This window comes from Xenopus tropicalis, chromosome 2, assembly GCF_000004195.4.
Source record: "Xenopus tropicalis strain Nigerian chromosome 2, UCB_Xtro_10.0, whole genome shotgun sequence".
Lineage (NCBI taxonomy): Eukaryota > Metazoa > Chordata > Amphibia > Anura > Pipidae > Xenopus > Xenopus tropicalis.
Window position 1 is genome coordinate 67272069 of NC_030678.2, and position 22126 is coordinate 67294194.

The window sequence follows — 22126 nt, forward strand, 5'->3', positions numbered from 1 at the left end:
CACAAGCCGGAAAATTACCTCTTAATGTTAATGTTACAGTAACATCAGTATATGGCAGGTTGTGTATTACAGGACTGTACGCATCAGCAGGATGGATCTTGGTTACGTAGTGTTAGTATGATGTAGAAAGCACAGCGGCTACTGAAATACACAGCAGATAGGGATTTGTTACATGCTCTGAATATAGCTGTATATGGCACTGTTATTTTGTATTTTTTTTATGTTGTGTATGTTCACTGTTCCATTGCAATTGTTGTCCTTAAATGTCACCATACTTCACAACAGTACATTTGCCAGTACATTTAAAAATAATGAGTAAAAGTAAGAAATCAATACCTCAGTCAGTAGGAGCTCGTCAGTAGGAGCACACATACATTTGGGCACATGGGACCGGCCGGGGGGTTTGGGCGCACGTCAGTAGGAGCGCAGATACATTTGAGCACACGTGTGCGAGTGCCAGAACATACCGTTACGGGGGGTGGGTGGATGCTGTGTGCATATGTGTCTATTGATAGGCACGAGCACGGGAGTGCAGGTGCGTACGGCCACCGGGGGGGGGGTGGTGCGAGGCGCCCGAAGGTACTGTCACTGGGGGGAGCTGCAAACGGGACCGGGCAGGGGTTTTGGGCGGTGCGAGCGCCGGAGCGTTCCGTCACGGAGGGGGGGTGGCGATCATTGCTGCAAACGAGCGCGGGAGCGCAGGTGCCGTACGCCTAGGGGGGGTGTGCGAGCGCCCGAAGGTACCATCACGGGGAGCTGGTTGGGGGCTGCAAATGAGCGCGCCAGCACAGGAGCGTACGCCCATGAGGGGGAGCGGGGTTTGGTTGAGATCTTCAAATACCATATATACTCGAGTATAAGCCAAGGGCGACTTTTTCAGCACATTTTTGGTGCTGAAAAACTCGGCTTATACTCGAGTATATACGGTATATATCATGTAGGCAGTGCAGGGACTGGCAGAGTGGGACAGAACGGGAGGAGAGGTGTATGTCTGGCAGCAGTAATCTAAGCAGAATATGACAAGGGCATGGGTGAAAATTTTGTTTGTCTCTTGTGTGAGAAAGGGTCAAGAGATGTTCCTTAAGTGAAAACGGCATGATAAAGTGAGTTGTTGTTTTTTTTGTTTTTTTTTAAATCTGTCTTTATTGTTTCTAGCAAACAGGGAAGAGGTACAGAAAAGAAGACAAGACTGTAGGAGCAGTGCCAGCACACAAACAGCATAGGGCAGGTAGAGTAAAGCCTGTGTGTGCCATACTCTTCCTGCCTTATGCTGCCTGTATGTGCCATACCCTGAAGTGAAAGAGTGCAAAATATTCAAAAACTGTCTGGCAATAAAGGTTCCCGCAAGTGAAAAAATCAGCTGGCAGAGAAAGGGTTAATTATCTGGCAATCTCTATTTATGCAGAATTCACTCCACCACTTTCCTTAAAATTAGAATGCTTTATTTCCAATTAGTTTGCAGTGTTTGCAGATGACACAAAACTCTGCAGACCAGTCAATTCTATCCAGGATGTGGCATCCTTGCAGCAGGATCTTGACCAACTGGCAATCTGGGCGGCTAAGTGGCAGATGAGATTTAATGTGGATAAATGTAAGGTCATGCACCTGGGATGTAAAAATATGCAAGCCACTTATACCCTTAATGGAACTGCACTAGGCAAATCCATAATGGAGAAGGACCTTGGAGTCCTTGTAGATAATAAACTTGGCTGTAGCAAGCAACGCCAGGCAGCAGCTGCAAGGGCGAACAAGGTTTTCAGCTTAATTAAGTTTTAATTAAGTTTTCAGATTAATGGGAGGAAGGGGTTATTCATCCCCTTTACAGAGCGCTGGTAAGGCCCCATCTAGAATATGCTGTTCAGTTTTGGTCTCCAGTGCTCAAATGGGACATGATTGAGTTAGAGAGGATCCAGAGAAGGGCAACTAAGCTGGTAAAGGGTATGGAAAGTCTCAGTTATGAAGAAAGACTGGCCAAGTTGGGTCTGTTTACACTGGAGAAGGGGCGCTTAAGAGGTGACATGATAACTATGTATAAATATATAAGGGGATCATATAATAACCTTTCTAATGTTTTATTTACCAGTAGGTCCTTCCAACAGACATGAGGGCACCCACTCCGTTTAGAAGAAGGGAGGTTCCATTTAAATGTTCGGAAAGGATTTTTTACTGTGAGAGCTGTGAAAGTTGTGGAATTCCCTCCCCGAATCAGTCGTGCTGGCTGATACATTATATAGCTTTAAGAAGGGGCTGGATGGATTCTTAGCAAGTGAGGGAATACAGGGTTATGGGAGATAGCTCTTAGTACAAGTTGATCCAGGGACTAGTCAGATTGCCATCTTGGAGTCAGGAAGGAATTTTTTCCCCCCTGCGGCAAATTAGAGAGGCTTCAGATGGGGTTTTTTGCCTTTCTCTGGCTGGGTCAACTAGAAGTTAGGCAGGTTATATATAGGCATTATGGTTGAACGTGATGGACGTATGTCTTTTTTCAACCCAACTTACTGTGTTACTATGTTTAACAAAACTACAGTTAGAAACTGAGGGAGAAGGCTAGCAGCACCAAGTATGATTCTTCTGTATATCGCCATGCTTACCTGAAATATTTTGGGTTTCGCCTAACCAATTACCGATCCTTCTCTAGCTGACTTAATTCTTCCCAGTGCAACGTCACACCCTAAGCCAGCCCTTTCCCTTATTATTGCCACTAACCTTCATCTGACCCTTCTGCCTGCTTTTTTTTGGCATAAAAATCTTGTTGGGCGTGTTGGGGTTGGCATGGGTCTGCAAACTGTCAACCCTTGCATCACTAGTATAAAACACATCCAGTATATAATTCTTTTTATCAGAAAGTGCTCAATGTTAAGAAATGCCAACATGTTAGACTGCTGAATTTTTAAAGCAAATAATATGTAAGTGAATACTTACAATTCTTACATTACTTAAATAGTATTTAAACTTTCTGAGAAAAAAAAAAATACTCAGAAAAAAATTATAATAAAAATAAGTTATAATAATAAATAATAAAAAAATCAGTAGTTTTAACATTTTTTTGTACATGTACAGAAGGGAAAATAAGTATTGAACACTTTATTGTTTTTCTCTGTAAATCTATTTCTAATGGGGCTATTGACATGAAATTTACACCAAATGTCTTTAACAACCCAAGTAATCCACACATACAAAGAAATCAAAATAAATAAGTCTTTAAATTAAGTTGTGTAATACAGTGGAATGACACGGAATAAGTATTGAACACATGAAGAAAATGAGGTGCAAAAAGGCAAGGAAAGCCAAGAAACCTTCTGAAATCTGTCAGTATTTAGGGGGCAGGATTGCTTTTAGTGCAAATTAATATCAGCTGGTTTAGTCTAATTGATGGCCTATAAAAAGGTTTCTCATTACCAAGCTATCCCACAAGAAGCATCTCATGATAGGTAAAAGCAAAGAGCTCCCTCAAGACCTTTGCAACCTTATTGCTGCAAAACATACTGATGGCATTGGTTACAGACATATTTATAAGCTTCTGAATGTTCCATTGAGCAGCGTTGGGGCCATAATCCAGAACTGGAAAGAACATAATTTTATCGTACACCAGCCACGGTCTGTTGCTCCTGACAGAGAGCCAAGGATTACTCACGGAGAGCTTCATAAGGACTTAGAATTAGCAGGTACAATTGTTTTAAAGAAAACAACAAGTAATGCACTCAACCAACATGGCCTCTATGCACACTCACCACAAAAGACTCCACTGCTGAAGAAAAAGCATGTTGAAACTCGTTGAAAGTTTGCTGCACAACATGGACAAGCCAATAAAATATATTCTCTGGGAAAATGGTCTGGTCAGATGAGACCAAAATTGACCTCTTTGGATGTCATTGCACACACCATGTTTGGAGGAGAAATGGCACTGAAAAACACCATACCAACAGTGAAGTTTGGAGGTGGGAACATCATGGCGTGGGGCCAAATGGTATTGGCAGACTTCATATAATTGAAGGAAGGATGAATGGAGAAATGTACTGGGTACATTGATAAGAAGCTGCTGTTATCTACCAGGATGCTGATAATGAGGGTTGAAAAAACACCAGATTCCATCAAGTTTGCCCTTCCAAGTAAACCCAGCACACAAAAATCTATACTGAACTATCTATACACTGTGTCAGAGGTTAGGTAGCTGGGAGCAGCTTTCTGGGGGTAAAGCAGGCCGTGGCACAATTACAACTCATGAGAGTGTAGTCTCTTTTAGCCAGTTTATTTACTTGGCACAAATATAACAAAAGAAACAGTTCAAAATAAAATCCTTGCCACTTAATGAGCTCTAACTAACACAGGTCAGTTATCCTAACTAACCACGGGCAGGCCTACTCTCTGTTTCCCAGACAGAGAAAAGAAAACAAAGTTCAAACCTTGTAGTGATTTCAAGCCTCTCCGTGAGCTCACATGGGCAGCTTTCCTGTGTCTTTCCCCCAGACTGGAGCTTTCTACTTTGGCCCAAGCTGCCTTTTAATTAGCCAGCTGAGATGCCTCAGGTAGACACAAAACACCCAGGGGCTGGGTTAGCAGTCCTGGAACCACTCTGTTAAGAACCTGGGACATATATAAGCTCTGTCCTGGACAGGTATGGGATCCCTTATCCAGAAAGCTCCGAATTACTGAAAGCCTGTCTCCCATAGACTCCATTTTAATCAAATAACTCAGAATTTTAAAATTGATTTCCTTTTTCTCTGTGATAATAAAACAATACCTTGTAATTGATCCCAACTAAGATATAAATAATCCTTATTGGATGCCAAACAATCCTATTGGGTTTAATTAATGTTTTATTGATTTTTTTTTTAGTAGACTTAAGGTATGGAGATCCAAATTATGGAAAGACCCCTTATCTGGAATACCCTTGCTCCTGAGCATTCTGGATAATTGGTCCTTTACCTGTATCACAATAGCTCGTTCATCCTTCCTAGTGATCCTTCCTAGTGGTGGTGATATGGCTGATTCTGTTACTGCCCCTTTTATAGGCATAAACAGAACCTACCATTACAACATCACTAGAAGGGCATTCCACAACCTCACTGCCCTCTAATCTAAAGGGGTGGCCTCTGGAGGTTGTTTTAAGGGGAAAAAAAAAACAACATCCCCTATCTGCCTATAATCCCCTCTACTTGTACAGAGTAATCATGTCCCCTCGCAAGTGCCTTTTTTTTCAAAGAAAACAACCCCAACCTTGACAGTCTAACCTCATAGTTTAAAGCTTCCATCCCCTTTACTAGTTTAGTTGCACATTCGTTATCTGATTAATATCCTTCTTAAGAACTGGAGCCCAAAACTGCACTGCTTACTTAAGGTGAGGTATTACCAGAGACCCATAAAGGGTCCTTTGAGCGTTATACAAGACAGTACTTTATTTACTTTAGTGGCCACAAAGTGACACTGCCTGGAATTCGACAACTTGTTAAACAACTACAAAAATCCCCAGATCCTTCTCCTAATGAACTAAATCTTGGCTTCACTGACAAATTTGCACACACCGATATCAAGTTTCTGGATATTAAATTGTTGGCTGGAGGTGGTTCTATTCACTCAACTATTTATCAAAAACCCTGCAGTGGTAATACAGAGCTACATGTCCACTCTTGTCATCCCAAAACCAGATTGGTGGTATTCCCGTGGGACAGTTCCTCCGATTGAGGAAGAACTGCTTCACTGATGAGAAATTCCTTGTTCTGTCTGGCGATATGATAGTTACATAGTTACATAGGGTTGAAAAAAGACCAGTGTCCATCAAGTTCAACCCATCCAAGTAAACCCAGCACACCTAACCCACACCTACCAATCTATACACTCACATACATAAACTATAAATACAACCACTAGTACTAACTGTAGATATTAGTATCACAATAGCCTTGGATATTCTGATTGATCAAGAACTCATCCAGGCCCCTCTTAAAGGCATTAACAGAATCTGCCATTACCACATCACTAGGAAGGGCATTCCATAACCTCACTGCCCTCACCGTGAAAAACCACCTACGCTGCTTCAAATGGAAGCTCCTTTCCTCTAATCTAAAGGGGTGACCTCTGGTGCGTTGATTGTTTTTATGGGAAAAAAGAACATCCCCCAACTGCCTATAATCCCCTCTAATGTACTTGTACAGAGTAATCATGTCCCCTCGCAAGCGCCTCTTTTCCAGAGAAAACAACCCCAACCTCGACAGCCTCACCTCATAGTTTAAATCTTCCATCCCCTTTACCAGTTTAGTTGCACGTCTCTGCACTTTCTCCAGCTCATTAATATCCTTCTTAAGGACTGGAGCCCAAAACTGCACTGCATACTCAAGGTGAGGCCTTACCAGGGACCTATAAAGGGGCAAAATTATGTTCTCATCCCTTGAGTCAATGCCCTTTTTTATACAAGACAGCACTTTATTTGCTTTAGTAGCCACAGAATGACACTGCCTGGCATTAGACAACTTGTTATCAACAAAAACCCCTAGATCCTTCTCCATTAAGGATACCCCCAACAGACTACCATTCAGTAGATAGTTTGCGTTTATATTATTTCTACCAAAGTGCATAACTTTGCACTTATCAACATTGAACTTCATTTTCCAGTTTGCTGCCCAGTTATCTAATTTTGTCAAATCGCTCTGCAAAGCGGCAGCATCCTGCATGGAACTTATAGTTTTGCACAATTTAGTGTCATCAGCAAAAATAGAAACAGTACTGTCTATGCCCACCTCCAGGTCATTAATAAACAAGTTAAAAAGCAAAGGCCCAAGGACTGACCCCTGCGGTACTCCACTAACCACACTGGTCCAATTAGAAAATGTTCCATTTACCACCACTCTTTGTACTCTATCCTTCAGCCAGTTCTCTATCCAATTACAAATATTATGTTCTAGGCCAATATTCCTTAATTTGATCATTAACCTTCTGTGAGGTACTGTATCAAACGCTTTAGCAAAGTCCAAGTAGATGACATCAACTGCCATTCCAGCATCAAGGTTCCTGCTCACCTCCTCATAAAAGGCGACTAAATTAGTCTGGCAAGATCTGTTATGCATAAAACCATGCTGGCACAAACTAATAGTATTGTGAACTGCAATGTATTCAAGTACCCTATCCCTTATTACCCCTTCCAAAAGTTTTCCTACTACTGATGTCAGACTAACAGGCCTATAGTTTTCAGGCTGAGAACGAGATCCCTTTTTAAATAACGGCACCACATTAGCAATCCGCCAGTCTCTTGGCACCATGCCAGACCTCAATGAATCCTGAAAAATTAAGTGAAGAGGTTTGGCAATCACAGCGCTCAGCTCATTTAATACCCTGGGATGAATCCCATCCGGCCCTGGACCTTTGTTTACCTTTACATGTTCAAGTCTCTTTTGAATTTCCTCCCGAGTGACCCATGCGCCAGTAGCTAAATTACTAGAACTGGGCATATTACAAGGGAAGCCTTCATTATCTGGCTCCTCAGATGTATAGACAGATGAAAAATAAGAGTTCAAAATTTCAGCTTTTTCCCCGTTCTCATCAACCAACTTACCCCCCCGTGATAATAAAGTTCCCACCCCTTCTTGCTTCATTTTTTTACTATTCACATAATTAAAAAATAATTTAGGATTCTTTTTACTCCTAGCTGCAATATCCCTTTCCATTTCTATTTTAGCTTACTTGATAGCTTTTTTGCAAGCTTTATTTGCTTCCTTGTACCTGATGAAAGTTTCTGCTGTCCCAGCTAACTTGAATGCCCTAAAAGCACGTTTTTTCTTACCAACCTCGACAATAACACTTTTATTCAGCCATAAAGGTTTTGCTTTGCGATGCCTCTCCTTGCTTACAAGGGGGATATACTGTTGTGTATACCTACAAAGCAATGTTTTAAAGATGTTCCATTTTCCTTCTGTGTCTAACCCCATGAAAAGCCTTTCCCAGTTGACACATTGCAGAGATGCCCTTATACTGGCAAAGTCCGCACGTCTAAAATTGAGCGTTTTAGTTACTCCCTTATAGCGCTGTCTCTGCAGCATTATCTCAAAGGAGACCATGTTGTGATCACTGTTCCCCAAATGCTCACCCACACAAATGTTAGAGATGAGTTCATTATTATTAGAAATCACCAGGTCCAAAATAGAGTCATTCCTAGTGGGTTCTTGAGCTGCCTGAAATAAAAAGTTGTCATTTAGCATATTTACAAACCTACTAGCTTTTTCTGACTTAGCCACCCCATTACTCCAGTCAATGTCCGGATAATTAAAGTCCCCCATAACAACAACTTGACCCAGTTTTGAAGCCTCCTCCATTTGCAACAATAGCTGGGCCTCATCCCCCTCATCTATACGGGGTGGTTTATAGCATACACCAATGATCATTTTCTTTGTGACCTTCAGCCCTACTGAAATTTCTACCCAAAGAGATTCAACGTTTTCATTGGTAATGTCTTTATTACATGGCTTTAAGTCTGACTTTACGTAAAGACAAACCCCTCCACCCTTTTTAATCTCTCTGTCCCTCCTAAAAAGTGTATAACCATTTAAATTCGCAGCCCAGTCGCATTTATCATCCCACCAGGTCTCAGTGTGATACCTATTAAATCATAATTTTCAATACATGCAATAGCTTGCAGCTCCCCTAATTTACCCGACAAGATGAAATGGTTTAGAGCATACCTCCCAACCATCCTGCTTTTAGCTGGACAGTTCCGATATTTATAGCACTGCCCACTGTCCTGGATTCATTGTTAGATGTCCCGCTTCTCAGCATTGCCATTTAATTGATTGCTGTACCTGCTCTGCTCTGAAAAAAAGCCTGCACCTTTTCTCTTGAATCTTCCCTGCTATGCTCAAGCTCAAAGGCTTACCTTGATGTTGAGGAGTATTTATGGGAGGAGTAGTTGTGACAGGCATGGGTCAACTATTGGCATTGGCTGCGTTCCTCTCCTTGCTCCTGCTCACTGGGTCAGAGCCTGAGGGTGCGCTCTATCTTTTATGGTGCAGAAGAGGCTGCTGTCTTTATTTGTGTGCTGGACAGTTTCACCTTGTCCTCCCCTAACATATATCTCTCACTCCTCGGAATCTCTGGCAGAGCACAGCATGCAGGAGAATAGAAGACAGAGGTACCGCTGATACGTTCAAAAAATATAGCAGACATTTAAAAGGGGCCCTTATAAGTTTGGGAACCTTAGGCTGGCCTTGTTAATGTGGCTAGAAATTCAAGTGGTACATTAATATTGTATTGCTTTCAACTGATTAAGAATAGAAGGAAATAACATAGATTTATGAGCCACTGGAATTGGCCCTTTTTATAACTATGGCAAATGCACAGAACTGTTGGCATGTCACTTTCATTTTAATTTTACTTGCATGTCTGGGGTTAATATGTCCTTTATCAATTTAATGTAGTCATACTGGCACCTTTGAATTTAATATGTCCTTTATTCTTTTTATTTAGTGATTATACTGGCACATCTGGGACGTGTAAAGTGGGTGTAGCATGTGGGGGCATGGTCACAAAGCAGGCATGCCCAAGAAAAATTGCCGCACTACCCGTGCCACATATTTTTGTCCCTCTCTTTTTTATGAAATGTTGGGAGGTATGGTTTAGAGTAAGGGGATATAGTGAGGCTAACATCCAAAAGGCCTTTGAGAGCCAAAAACACGAATAGGGATTGCCTTCTGAAACAGAGTATCAGTGTAGTAAAAAAATATAATTCATTACACATCATAGTTGCCAATATAAAAAGTTAGTACAGATAGTAAAAAAGTTTCTCCCCATTCTATATGCGGATGTTGACTTTTTTAAGTCAGGTATCTCTAATACAGCAAGGAGAAACCACAATCTTGGCATTAATTTATCACCTACAATGTTTGAAAGAAACTACATATAGATACTCACTTTTTAGATATAGTCGACTTCTACAAATGTGGCAGTTGGCGCTGTGTCACTTGTACATATATAAACATTCTGTGCTCTGTCATTTTAGGGGCATTTACTGGGGTGGGAGGATAGGTAGGAAAACTATATAGTGTTTTTATTTTGTTTGGCTTTTTTGAGTTTTTGTGGATTTCCACATCTGGAACAAGATTTAGAGTTTGAAATACAAAAAAAAAAAAAAAAAAAAATGCTATTTTTCATGATATAGGGATTTATAACAAAAACATATTTTATTTAATGGACAAAAATTCAACTGATTTGCAAAGCCTCATGTCTCCCGAATGTGTATAGTTTATGGAGTTTTCTGACTTCTATAGATCAAAAACTCCCAGCATTAAATTACTAAATTTTCAAAGCATAATATGGCATACTCTAGATTCCAAGGCCAAAAGTCCTGGAACATTAGGTTTACCCCAGGAAACCATATATTTTTTAAAAGTACACATTCTGACAGATCTGAAATGGGTCACTATGTCTTCCAACTCCTAAGTACCAAACGGCAATGCTTTACTGAATTTAGAAGTTTCTATAAAAACTTATGACAATTTTTAAAAAAGCACCTCATATCTTCCACTTTCAAGCATCATATCTCCCACATAACATTAGGTACCAAGAAAACACACACATATGAAAAGCTAAGGGTCCGCTGAACAGTTTGATGTCCATTGTGCATAGGATCACCAATGTATCTGGCATTTAGAGACCCCATAAGGAAGTGCATAGAAATTGCCCCAGAGATCTCTTTAGCTACTGAAAATTCAACAAGTTTACTGCATTTTCTGTGGGGTAAAAACAAAAAAAAAATACATCGACCCCCAAAACCATATATTTTTGGAAAGTAAACATTCGGGCAAATTTAAAATTGGTACAGATGTCTTTCTACTCCAAACTACAGAGTCGCAATGCTTTCCCAAAATTGCCGGTTTTGATGAAATACCTGAAAATCACATCAAATCTTCCACTTTCAAGCACCTTATCTCCCACATAACATTAGGTATCAAGAAAACACACCCTAAATATGAAAGCCAAGGGTCCATTGAACAGTTTGATGCCCATTGTGCATAGGCTCACCGATATATCTGGCATTTAGAGACCCCAAATGGAAGTTAGTGCATACAAAGTGTATACGCTGCAATATAAGCTACCGGCATGTGCATTATGTGCCATAAGACCCCCTAACAGTATGGAGACCCTAGAAAACTATACATTTTCCGAAAGTACACATTCTGACAAAACAAAAAATACATCTTTCTACTGCAAACTACCAAACTACGAAGCTATGCTAAACAGAATGGTTTTTATGGCATTTCAGAAAATCGTCACAAAGCTTGCATGTTGCCCCATTATGTACCCCACATTTAGTAATGTACCAACATAAAACAATCTAAATATGAATGCCAGGGGTCTACTGAACGGTTTGATGCCCAATATGCATAGATTTACCAAACTATGTGGGGTACAGAGGATGCCAAATTGAAATACAGCAGAAAAAATGTCCATGTGCAAAGACAAGTAACAAAGAACAATGTGAAATGCAATAAAATTGATAAAAATTTTAAAAAAAATCGCTAAAATCATTTTTTTTTAATCCTAATATCTGCGGTCAGAATAACAGTTTAAGTATTTTGGCTTGGGCAAAGTCAAGCAAACAACAACTATGCATAACTAAAAATGCAATAAAATAACCAAAAATGCACCAAAATCACAGAAAATGTAGTAGAAACACCAAAATAATACATAAAAGTTATTGCGCAGTGCGGTTAGTGAATACGCTATCCGCAATGGCAATAAAAAAAATTCTCAGGCAAGAATAAAAACGATGCAATAAAATTACAAAATTACATGTGTTTGTGTACACTAGGTAAAATGTGTTTTGTGTGTGTGCTAGTAAGTGTGAGTGCTGTAAGTGTTTTGAATGTGTGAAACCCCCCCCAAAAAAAATGTATGTGTGTGAAAGTATAAGTGTGTATTAGTGAAATAAGTGTGTGATTGTTTGTTTGTGTATTTGGCACTTACCTGGGCAGAAGAATCTGGAGACACACAGGAGATGCAGCTGCACTGAATGATCTGTGAGTAGGCGGTGCAGGAAGGGGGCGGGGCTGGCAGAGGGGGAAGCTGAGGAAGGGAGGCCACTCGTACCCCCCTTGTGCTCATTGCCTAGGGGCTGGGGAACGAGCGAGGAGCGAAGGAGCAGCTTGAAAAGCCGATCCTCCGCTCCCAAACCCCGGAAGTGCAGCAGGACATAGAATATACATCCTGTGGCACTTAGGTACTTTCATAAAGGGCTAAGGAAGACTGTAGCTTTAAATAACATGCATACCTGGAGTGTGCCAGCCAGGAGCAACCTCACATAATATTGCAGACTTTAGTCTCTGAGCTGCTGAGGGAATCTCCACTCATGTGGCAGTTTTTAAGTTCTTAAGAGTTGTGACAAGGACCCGCTTTGGCTTTTTGTGACATAAAAATAGCATGCTTTGTTGTTGAGACCCCTGATAAGTACCCCCTTTCCTAACAAACCTTAAACAGAGCTCACTTTTCTGCCACTGCTTTTTCCCACTGATTTTCCAGACCCCGTAATATATGCAGTACCATCTCTCACTCTGCTGCTGCTCTTCCAGCACTTCTTCTGCAGGCCTTTACGTGCAGTAACCAGTTCAGTGTGAACTTTTTTTTTTTTTGGTCTGACTGCAAGTCCTCCTCTAGGAAATCCACTACTGAGAGCAGAGAAAAGAGCTTTTCAGCAGCTGCTGATCCTGGTCTGTAGCTTAAAAACTAAGCATTTGAAATAAGCACTCAACGTGGCATTTCTGCCAGGTTTAATGCAGAAAGGATGTACAACAACAACGAAGCATTTGTAAAGCGCTTTTCTCCCGAGGGACCCAAAGCGCATGTAACGTTTTGGGGGTTGTCCCTTCAAGGTGGAAATAAAAGGAAAGGCCTGGGTATGCATGTGAAGGAACTCTTTACTGCTGTTCAAATTGAGACTATTGTCTGAAGGTAAAAATCCACTTTAGGACTGGATCACCCTCTTTTGGGTCTTGAGTCTGACACCTCCAACTCCCTGGAAACATTGGTGGTGCTGTGTTGTGTATTTTTTGTTTCCTTATTTATTTTCTGATATGCTTTGTGAATATAGTACACCCCATATATATACAGTATATTACGCTAACGGTTTTGATTTGCCTACATTGCAATAAATGAATGCTTTTTTGTCTCAAGGCATTGTTACTCTTCTTTCCATTGGCGGTAATATCTAAGTATCTTTTGTTTTGATAGCTTGTATATATGTTGCAATAATCTCTGCAGTCTATTCTTATAAGAAGGACCTAGACGGTGCATAAAAGGTTGTGGCCAGCCGGTGTACACTTCACCTAGACCCTTTGCCATATATATCAGCTCTAGCTCACCTTGGATAACTCACCTTGGTCACAAACCCGGAATACAAAAATATGCTGCCACCCTAAATCTACATTAGGAAAATCCATTATGGAGAAAGACTTAGGGGCACTGTGTATGTGTGTGTGTGTATATATATATATATTACACATGCATACAGTTCACAAAGCTGGACTCGTCACAGAAGTTCTGCTGGCTTGGGTGCAGTTCAGAGATCCACAACAGAAAAGGAATCCACACTCTCAGAGTAGAAAACAGGCATTTGAGAGTAGAAAACAGGCATTTGAGAGCAAGTCTCTGCTCCCCTCCCCTCCCCTGCACTAGGGCAAAAAGTGTACTTGTCATTAAAGTTACACAGAACTGCAGAAGAGAGCGGATCCACCCTTGTGTTTCAACTAATCCTCTGGCCTTTGTCAAAGATATACTGTATAATATTCAGCCTCATAAAACTGGTTAAATAAAGACATTATTTTAAAAAAATTAATATATATTATATAAATGTTTGTAGTGAATGAGTAAAGGCAAAACAATCATTAAGCTATAACCATCTAGTAACTTATACCAGTTTTTAAAGAGTTTATATGCATTTTTTTTTTTAACCTTTTGCTTTTTGTTTTATTTTTGTAGGCCACTTTATGACATGTTGAAGAAAAACCTGTCAAGAGTCACTTGCACCGGTAGATATTTAATCATCTATGATTCTTTTGTTAGTAGGCTTTCATTTTAGCAGAAGCTTAAGCATAATTCTAAAATGTCAGTTTTCTCCCTCCTGCTAACATTTACATAGAAAGAAACATTTGCATGATAAATGTTGGGGCAGAGGGAATAGTGTACAATATATCTTTTAACGTAAAACTATAATGCATAAGTTGTAGTTTATAATGAAATTTCCTACAAAAAATTGTTTTCATATTATTGCAGGTTTTGTGTTTAAATTCATAAGCATAAGGACATTTTGCTCAATTAAAACTAAAGCGATAAAGAGCATCAAGGAGTACAAAATTACACCCCTTTGATTGCTTTACAGTGCACTTTTGTGCAGTATATGGTGTATGGATACCCTGTCCTTAAAGGAACAGTAACACCAAAAAATATATATATTTTAAAGAAATTAAACTATAATGCACTGCTGCCCTGCACTGGTAAAAGTTTTGTGTTTGCTTCAGAAGCATTACTAGAGTTTATATAAACCCTGGTGTGTAGCCCTGGGGGCAGCCATTCAAAAGAAGAAAAGGCACAGGTTATATAGCAGCTAACAGATAAACCCTTTAGAATACAATGGTGTGTTATCTGTTATCTGCTATGTAACCTGTGCCTTTTCTCCTTATTTCTAGCTTGAATGGCTGCCCCCGGGGCTACACAGCAGGGTATTTATATAAATTATAGTAGGGTTTCTGAAGCAAACACCCGAGTTTTACCAGTGCAGGGCCACAGTACGTAATATTTCAATTACTTTAAAACACTTTCATTTTTTGGTGTTACTGTTCCGTTAAAGTCTATACTCAGCAAATATTAAGTGCATTAGTCATGTGTGGGTTGGCCTTCAAGTTTGGGCCATTTGTTTAGACTCCCTACAGGGAGTGTTGGGATAGACTCTTTGCCAGCCAAGCCATCCATCCTTTGTCCTGTGCAAACCCCTTTATTTATAAAAACACCTTGCCCCTGTTATTTAAAAAGATGCACCTATCCTCACCCCACTTTGGTTACATCAGAGAGGGGAGTGTCATATGGTTATATATACGATCAGTGTGGGCTGGTTCCTGCTGGAGTTGGGTGAACAATTTAACAACCTGTGCCAACCCCAATCCACCCTCACCAAATCCTACCCAGATCCAGCCTGCTGTGAACATTTGTATCACTATTTTGGATGCATCATGGACAATAAACGTTTTTTATTCTCCTGTTTAGGAGAATGCATATGAAGAAGCATGGGCATTGTATATGTGTGTATGACACACTTGATTTTTGTGTTTGCAGCTAGACCCTGCAAAGTGGTAGCAAGGTCCATTGTATGCAACAACAAAAGGTGATCTGCAGCAATGCAGTTTGCATCCTTGGCAAACTGTTGCTTAGCTCTTTTAAAGGAACAGTAACACCAAAAAATGAAAGTGTATAAAAGTAACTAAAATATAATGTGCTGCTGCCCTGCACTGGTAAAAGTTGTGTGTTTACTTCAGAAAGTCTACTATAATTTATATAAATAAGCTGCTATGTAGCCACGGAGGCAGCCATTCAAAGGAAAAAAGGCACAGGCACATAGCAGATAACAGATAAAACACTATTGTACTCTACAGAACTTATCTGTTATCTGCTATGTATCCTGTGCCTTTTCTCCTTTTTTGCAGCTTGAATGGCTGCCCCCGTGGCTACACAGCAGCTTATTATATAAATTATAGTAGTGTTACTGAAGCAAACACACCAGTTTTACCAGTGTAGGGCAACAGTGCATTATATTTTTATTACTTTAAAGCTCTTTAATTTTTTGGAGTTATTGTTCCTTTAAGGCTACTGTCACCCATGGCCCACTCTCAAACTGCGGATAAATCTGCCACTGCGCTCCTAAAAGCTTCCTTATGTGCCTGCACCTGGAGCTAGAGTTTTGTTCCTACAGGTATTTTGGAAAACATGGCATAGATGACACATAGAATGACACTTATACGTATGGGATCTAAATGCTTGAAGTTTCAAGTTTACTAGGTTTAAAATCTAAATTGCTAGTTGACTGGCAGCTTTTTATCTGGATTGAACGAAAATCCACTTCATGCAAAAGATTACATTGAAACTTTGTGTTTTGCCACCATCTTTGATTCTTGCTTGGTTTTTTAATATGAAGTACAAAAAAAAAAAACAGATAAGTAAAAAAAAAAAAAAAAAAAAGCAAGCAAATTGTTTTAGTAGAGCACTATGAGAAATGGCAATAGCATTAACAGAGCTTAATTGCTTTATTTGGTGCAAATTCTTTATTTGTTGAAAACTGCTAATGTATGCCAAATATCCTCGCCTTTTTGGATAATAGGTACACAGATAATATGTATATAAAGTAGTAAGGACCACTTTATTGTGGAAAATTCATTACCAGTTACTGTTAAATTATATTTCCTACAATTTAGACTTTATTGACAAGTTTAGAAGTAGCAAGAGTATACCGCTGATTAAAAGGGGAAAATAGAAAGTAAGTAATACCTTTTAGTGGCCTAGTAGATTATGAAATGTCAGTTTTTAGGTCTCCGGCTTCAGGCATGGTATAAGGTATTTCAGAAGTTATCTTAATGTTACAGTAAACTTTAGCTGATTTAGCAGACTTTCTCCAACTCAACCCAGGCTTTTTACTGGGGTAGGGTTTTTTTTTTTTTTTTCATTCATCTAACAGATGCTGGTCACAGTCCTTCAAGAGACAAATCGCTGGCTTCGCACGGTTTGGAACTGGAGAAGGTAAAACCTGGTGTTTCTTGACTTTGTACAGAGCCCCCTTCTCTGTACCTGCCAGCGTCGGTTCTCCAGACCCTTCTTTTAAACCGTTCAGGTTCCTCTGGAGTCCACGGAGCAGAGACAGAGTTAACTTCTCTGTTCCTACAATACTCTACTCACAGCTATAATTGCACTGAAATGTGTGAGCTGCCAGCCACCAAGCTTGTTAATCTAAATCTACATTAATTCTTTGTCATTGATAGATCAGCATGTATAATTATTTTTTGTTCAGGTTGATTAAAAAAAAAAAAGTTTTTTGGGTCAGCACACTAATTATTAATTACAAGCCTGTTTCATCGAAAACTTAGCCAAAGCACAGAAATAGAGTTTTTTCCCCACTAATTTTTTCATGCAACATATTAATATATACAATATATAATTAAAAAATATAAAAATATATATATAATTATAATATTGTCTGCATTGTTTCACAGTTCAAATCTAAACTTTAAGGTTATTAAGGCAAGATCTGTCAAATATTTTTTAACTTTTGATTTTTTTTTTTTTAATGTAATGGTGTCAAGGATTAAACCTATGACACCTAAAAAGGTGGCTGGGACAGAACTGATGCAATATTTTTTTCAAGCAAATATAAACAATGCTCACTCTTGGCCATCCATTTTCTCACATTTTTAGAGTTTTAATAATAAAACTGAAGTCACAGAAGATATCAAGAGAAATGATTGTGTTAGTGATGACGTGTGTACCTCACTTAACAAGAGTCATTTAAAAGGTGAGCACTTTTTAAACATTCTTGATCTTCTCTTCCACTGGCTACCCAAATAAGTGGAAACATATGTCTTTTTTGCCATTGGATTCTTCTATTGAAGCAAAAAATCTTTGAGAGAAATTCAGGGAATATTTTTTGTGTCATAAGTGTACTGGCCTCACTGAATGGCCTATTTATTTTTACAGAAAGCTAAACACCTATACATAATAAGTCTTGAACCACAAAGTGACAATGAAATTGATTACAAATGGCGAGAAATTGTAAATACAAATATACAAAGAAAATACTAATCAGCATTTGAAGAACAACAGCAGTATTATTGACTCGACTAAATACTATAAGCAGAACAAAATAGGTACTGGCACTCAAGGCAATGCAAGAGGGGGACTAGCCCCTCGTGTCTAATGAGTCAAACAAGGTAACTCAATTTTTCCGGCGCGCCCCTTTGTCAGGTAATACAACAAGGCATGAACATAGCTTATACCTTTAAGTGCCAGCAGAATTTCACCTTTCCGTTCCCCCTCAGTGCCAGATGTTTTATAAACATTTTGTGCTCTCTCATTTTAAGAGAATTTCCTGGGGAGGGGGTTTGCTCTGAATAAAAAAAAAATATATATTTTTCATGATATAGGGATTTATACCTGAAAAAATATTTTATTTTATGGACACACTCAACTAATCCGGAAAGCCTCATATCTACTGAATGTGCCAATACCTCATGTATAGTTATGAAGATTATGTTTACCCCAGGAAAACATATAGTTTTGAAAATTACACATTCTATTGAATACAAAATGGGTAACTATGGGTAAGTGCTAAACAGCAATGCTTTTCTGAACTTAGCAGCTTCTATAAAAAATTATGAAAATTCGAAAAAAATCGACTCAAAGCTTCCACTTTCAAGTATCTTATCTCCCACATAGCATTAGGTACCAAGAAAAAATATCCTAAATATGAAAGTGAAGGGTCCACTGAATAATGCGATGCCCATTGTGCATAGGATTACAAAGTGTCTGGCATTTAGAGACCCCAAAATTAAGCTACTGAAAATTCAACACATTTACTGCATTTTTTATAGAGTAAAAACACTAAGAATACATTGACCCACCAAAACCATATATTTTTGGAAAGTACACATTTGGGAGAATTCAAAATGGGTGCCCATGTCTTTCTACTCCAAAGTATGGAGTCGCAATGCTTTCCCAAATTTGGTGGTTTTGATGAAATACCTAAAAATTCTCTCAGCTTCCAATTTCAAGCACCTTATCTCCCACATAGTATTAGGTACCAAGAAAAACATCCTAAATATGAAAGCCCAAGGGTCCATTGAACAGTGTGATGCCCATTGGGGATAGGATTGCCAAAGTATCTGGCATTTGGAGACCCCAAAATTAAGTTAGTGCATACATATTTCATGGCAGTGTATAAATAAATCAGGCGGTGTATTTTTTGGTAGTAGAAATATGTGTGGTAGGGGCGTGGCCAGGATGTGAATGGATAAAGACACATTTAGAGACTGCTTCCTTTCTAACTCTCTATTCTTTAAGACTTCACTGTGGTCTTAAAGGAACAGTAACACAAAAAAATAACTTTTGACATATCCCTTCTAAATACTTTATTAAGATATGTAGCATTTAAAAAAATTCAATACTCTACATGGTTTCAAAATAAATTACATTACCAATGCCTTACTGTGCAGAGCTTGAAAAGGCGATACGGCGACTTCCGGTTTAATCCGGAAGTTAAATGCTGCATTCTTCAGAGTCCGTTTTGTGTGATTTATGGGCTATTAGCAGTTGGGGCGAGGAGAGGAGAGGGGATTAGAGACGTACCGTTTCTTCTTTACAGATAAGTCTGCATCGCTGTTTGAAGTAGCGCTGTGTGTGCCTGCATGAAGAGGGAGGGGGGAGCGGAACGGAAGCGTGGTGCGAGAACTGCTGCCTGCTCTCTCTAAATCAGTGCTAAAGTAAGATTTCTAAGAAAAACTACTACTGCTGTTGAAATTTTTGTATGATATATTTGATAATGAAAGTATATAGAAGGGATATTTTGAATGTAAAAAAATTGTGTTACAGTTCCTTTAAGCCTATTTTTGCGGATCCGCATATCACACTGCCTAAACAGCTACTATGCCACCAAAGAATCTTCCTAAAACGAAATCCGATGGCGTCCAAAAGTTTTTCTGCCAAGATGGCAGTGGTGAAGAAGATGCCACGATACCCGAGTCTCGGATTCAACCACCAACAATTTGCTGGTGAATCTCCCGAGCCCACACTTCAAATTCTCATGTCTGCAATAATAGAATCCAAATCTGCTTTATCGGCTAAGATTGCTGAAGCTACTGGTCAACCTATCTCTTTCATAGCACTTTGGAGGATACCTTCTCTCCATTACAAAGGCAAGTGCAACAATTACAACAGGCCAACCTTATAGCCCATGTAGACGACTTAGAGAATAGACAACGTAGATTTAATCTGCGCATTACAGGCTTGACCGAGGGAACTGAAGGCCAACATGTAGTTACATATATAGAATCCTGCCCCCCCCGCAAACCACTGCCTGGCGCTCCACTGCAGCCCCTGCTTCCCAAGCTCTTAAAGGAGAAGGAAAGGTTAAGTCACTTGGGGGTGCCAAAATGTTAGGCACCCCCAAGTGACTTAGAACGCCTACCTTGTACCCCGGGCTGGTGCCCCCGTACGGAGAGAACAGCACCAGCCCGGGGCAGCTGCCGGTGCTACCTGCTTCCTCCTCGCTTGCGCGCGCATGCGCAGTGGAGTGAACAGCCAAACTTAAACATTAAAGTCGGCTTTTCACTCTACTGCGCATGCGCCGGCCCACGGATTTCGGCAGCAGCGCGCAAAGGAAGGAGGAAGCGGTGTCTACAGGTGCCCCGGGCTGGTGCTGTTTTCTCCTAACGGGGGCACCAGCCCGGGGTACAAGGTAGGTCATGTAAGTCACTTGGGGGTGCCTAACATTTTGGCACCCCCAAGTGACTTAGCCTTTCCTTCTCCTTTTAACTTCAACCCGCCAAAACTTAAAAACTGCCACTGCCATGTTTTTAAGGCCGCAAGCACCCAAGTCTAGATGTTCTGTTGCACACATACACGCTCCGCTTAAGGCAAAAAGGTTCATTTAGAGCAGCAAAGACAAACTTATTAAATGTTATATTTAATAATCCAAAGTGGACAGTGCATATATTGTATAAAAACAGTTAGTTACAAAATGACATACAGGTTGCAAACAGTTCTAAAAAGGGATAAAAATGCAGAAACCTACATACATCACCAATAGAATGGTCCTATGTGATTCCTGTTCCGGGGGGATGGAAGAAATAGCAACATATACCTCCCGAAGCAGCTCGGTCCCCAAAGGCATATATTTTCCCAGTTGTCAGGGACATTGAAATACAGGTTACAAGGTAGATCACGCCCCCCATCCAATGAGAAAGGTGAGGGAGGGTCACCAGTTGGTAACTGGCTGTTCTGGAGACATTTTTATTTTCCAGCTAGCCTCAAATACTTATAGGTATTCAACAAAATTATGGAATTCTCTTTTCATAGACAGCACACACACCAGGCCTAATATATATTATACTGGTTTTATCAGAATATTGAATAATCCCAAGATGAATCATCACAACACGGGAGTGTTTGGAGTCTGTGGGGAGCCAGCTAATGGCTGGGCGCCATGATTTTTATCTTTAGTAAAAGATTTATTTTATGGGCCTAAAGAAATATTAACTAAGAATCTGCCCTGAGATCGACCACTCCACTGTATCACAAGTATGATAATTTAGTTACCTTGTTGATTCATTTAGTTACATAGGGTTGAAAAAAGACCAGAGTCCATCAAGTTCAACCCTTCCAAGTAAACCCAGCACACGCAACCTATACTTACCAATCTATATACTCACATACATAAACTATATATACAACCACTAATGCTAACTGTAGATATTAGTATCACAATAGCCTTGGATACTATGCTTGTTCAAGAACTCATCCAGGCCCCTCTTAAAGGCATTAACAGAATCTGCCATTACCACATCACTAGAAAGGGCATTCCACAACCTCACTGCCCATGAAAAACCACCTACGCTGCTTCAAATGGAAGCTCTGTTCCTCTAATCTAAAGGGGTGGCCTCTGGTGCATTGATCACTTTTATGGGAAAACACAACACCCCCTATCTGCCTATAATCCTCTCTAATGTATTTTTACAAAGTAATCATGTCCAATAAATAACTCCAAAGTGCCCTCTTCTGCTTTAGACTTAGCGATGAGGTCTTATGAGGAAAAGAAGAAAAAAAAGAAAGAAAAAAAAAAATATAGTGTAATACTGTTATTACTTCACAAAGTGCACTCTCATGTGCTTTTTAACACCAGTGATGACTTTTACTTATATCACCCTTTTGTGCCCAGTTGTGATATCCCTTTCCGATTGCCAATCTACTTACAGACCCCCTTGGGTTTATATGGCATCCAATTGGTTCACTTGTAGCTCACGACTCTCTGCTTTCCCACCTCTTAATTTCAGGCAGTATTAGGAACCACTTCACATAGGTAAATTTCCAACTTTAGCAACTTTAGGTTAATTCCACG

At 39.8% G+C, this 22126-nt stretch overlaps 1 protein-coding gene across 5 annotated transcripts in view; it reads left to right on the forward strand.

Moving 5' to 3' along the window:
• Positions 1-22126, forward strand: part of mdm4 (MDM4, p53 regulator) — a 162978-nt gene that overhangs the window by 87745 nt on the left and 53107 nt on the right. For 4 of the 5 annotated variants that reach the window (XM_012953455.3, XM_018089546.2, NM_001142245.1 and 1 more), the window contains 3 exons: positions 13957-14006; positions 16700-16761; positions 17434-17530. In XM_012953455.3, coding sequence (XP_012808909.1) covers positions 13957-14006; positions 16700-16761; positions 17434-17530 — 209 coding nt within the window. The remainder of the gene's footprint in view (positions 1-13956; positions 14007-16699; positions 16762-17433; positions 17531-22126) is intronic. The other variant, XM_031895752.1, reaches the window with a different exon arrangement.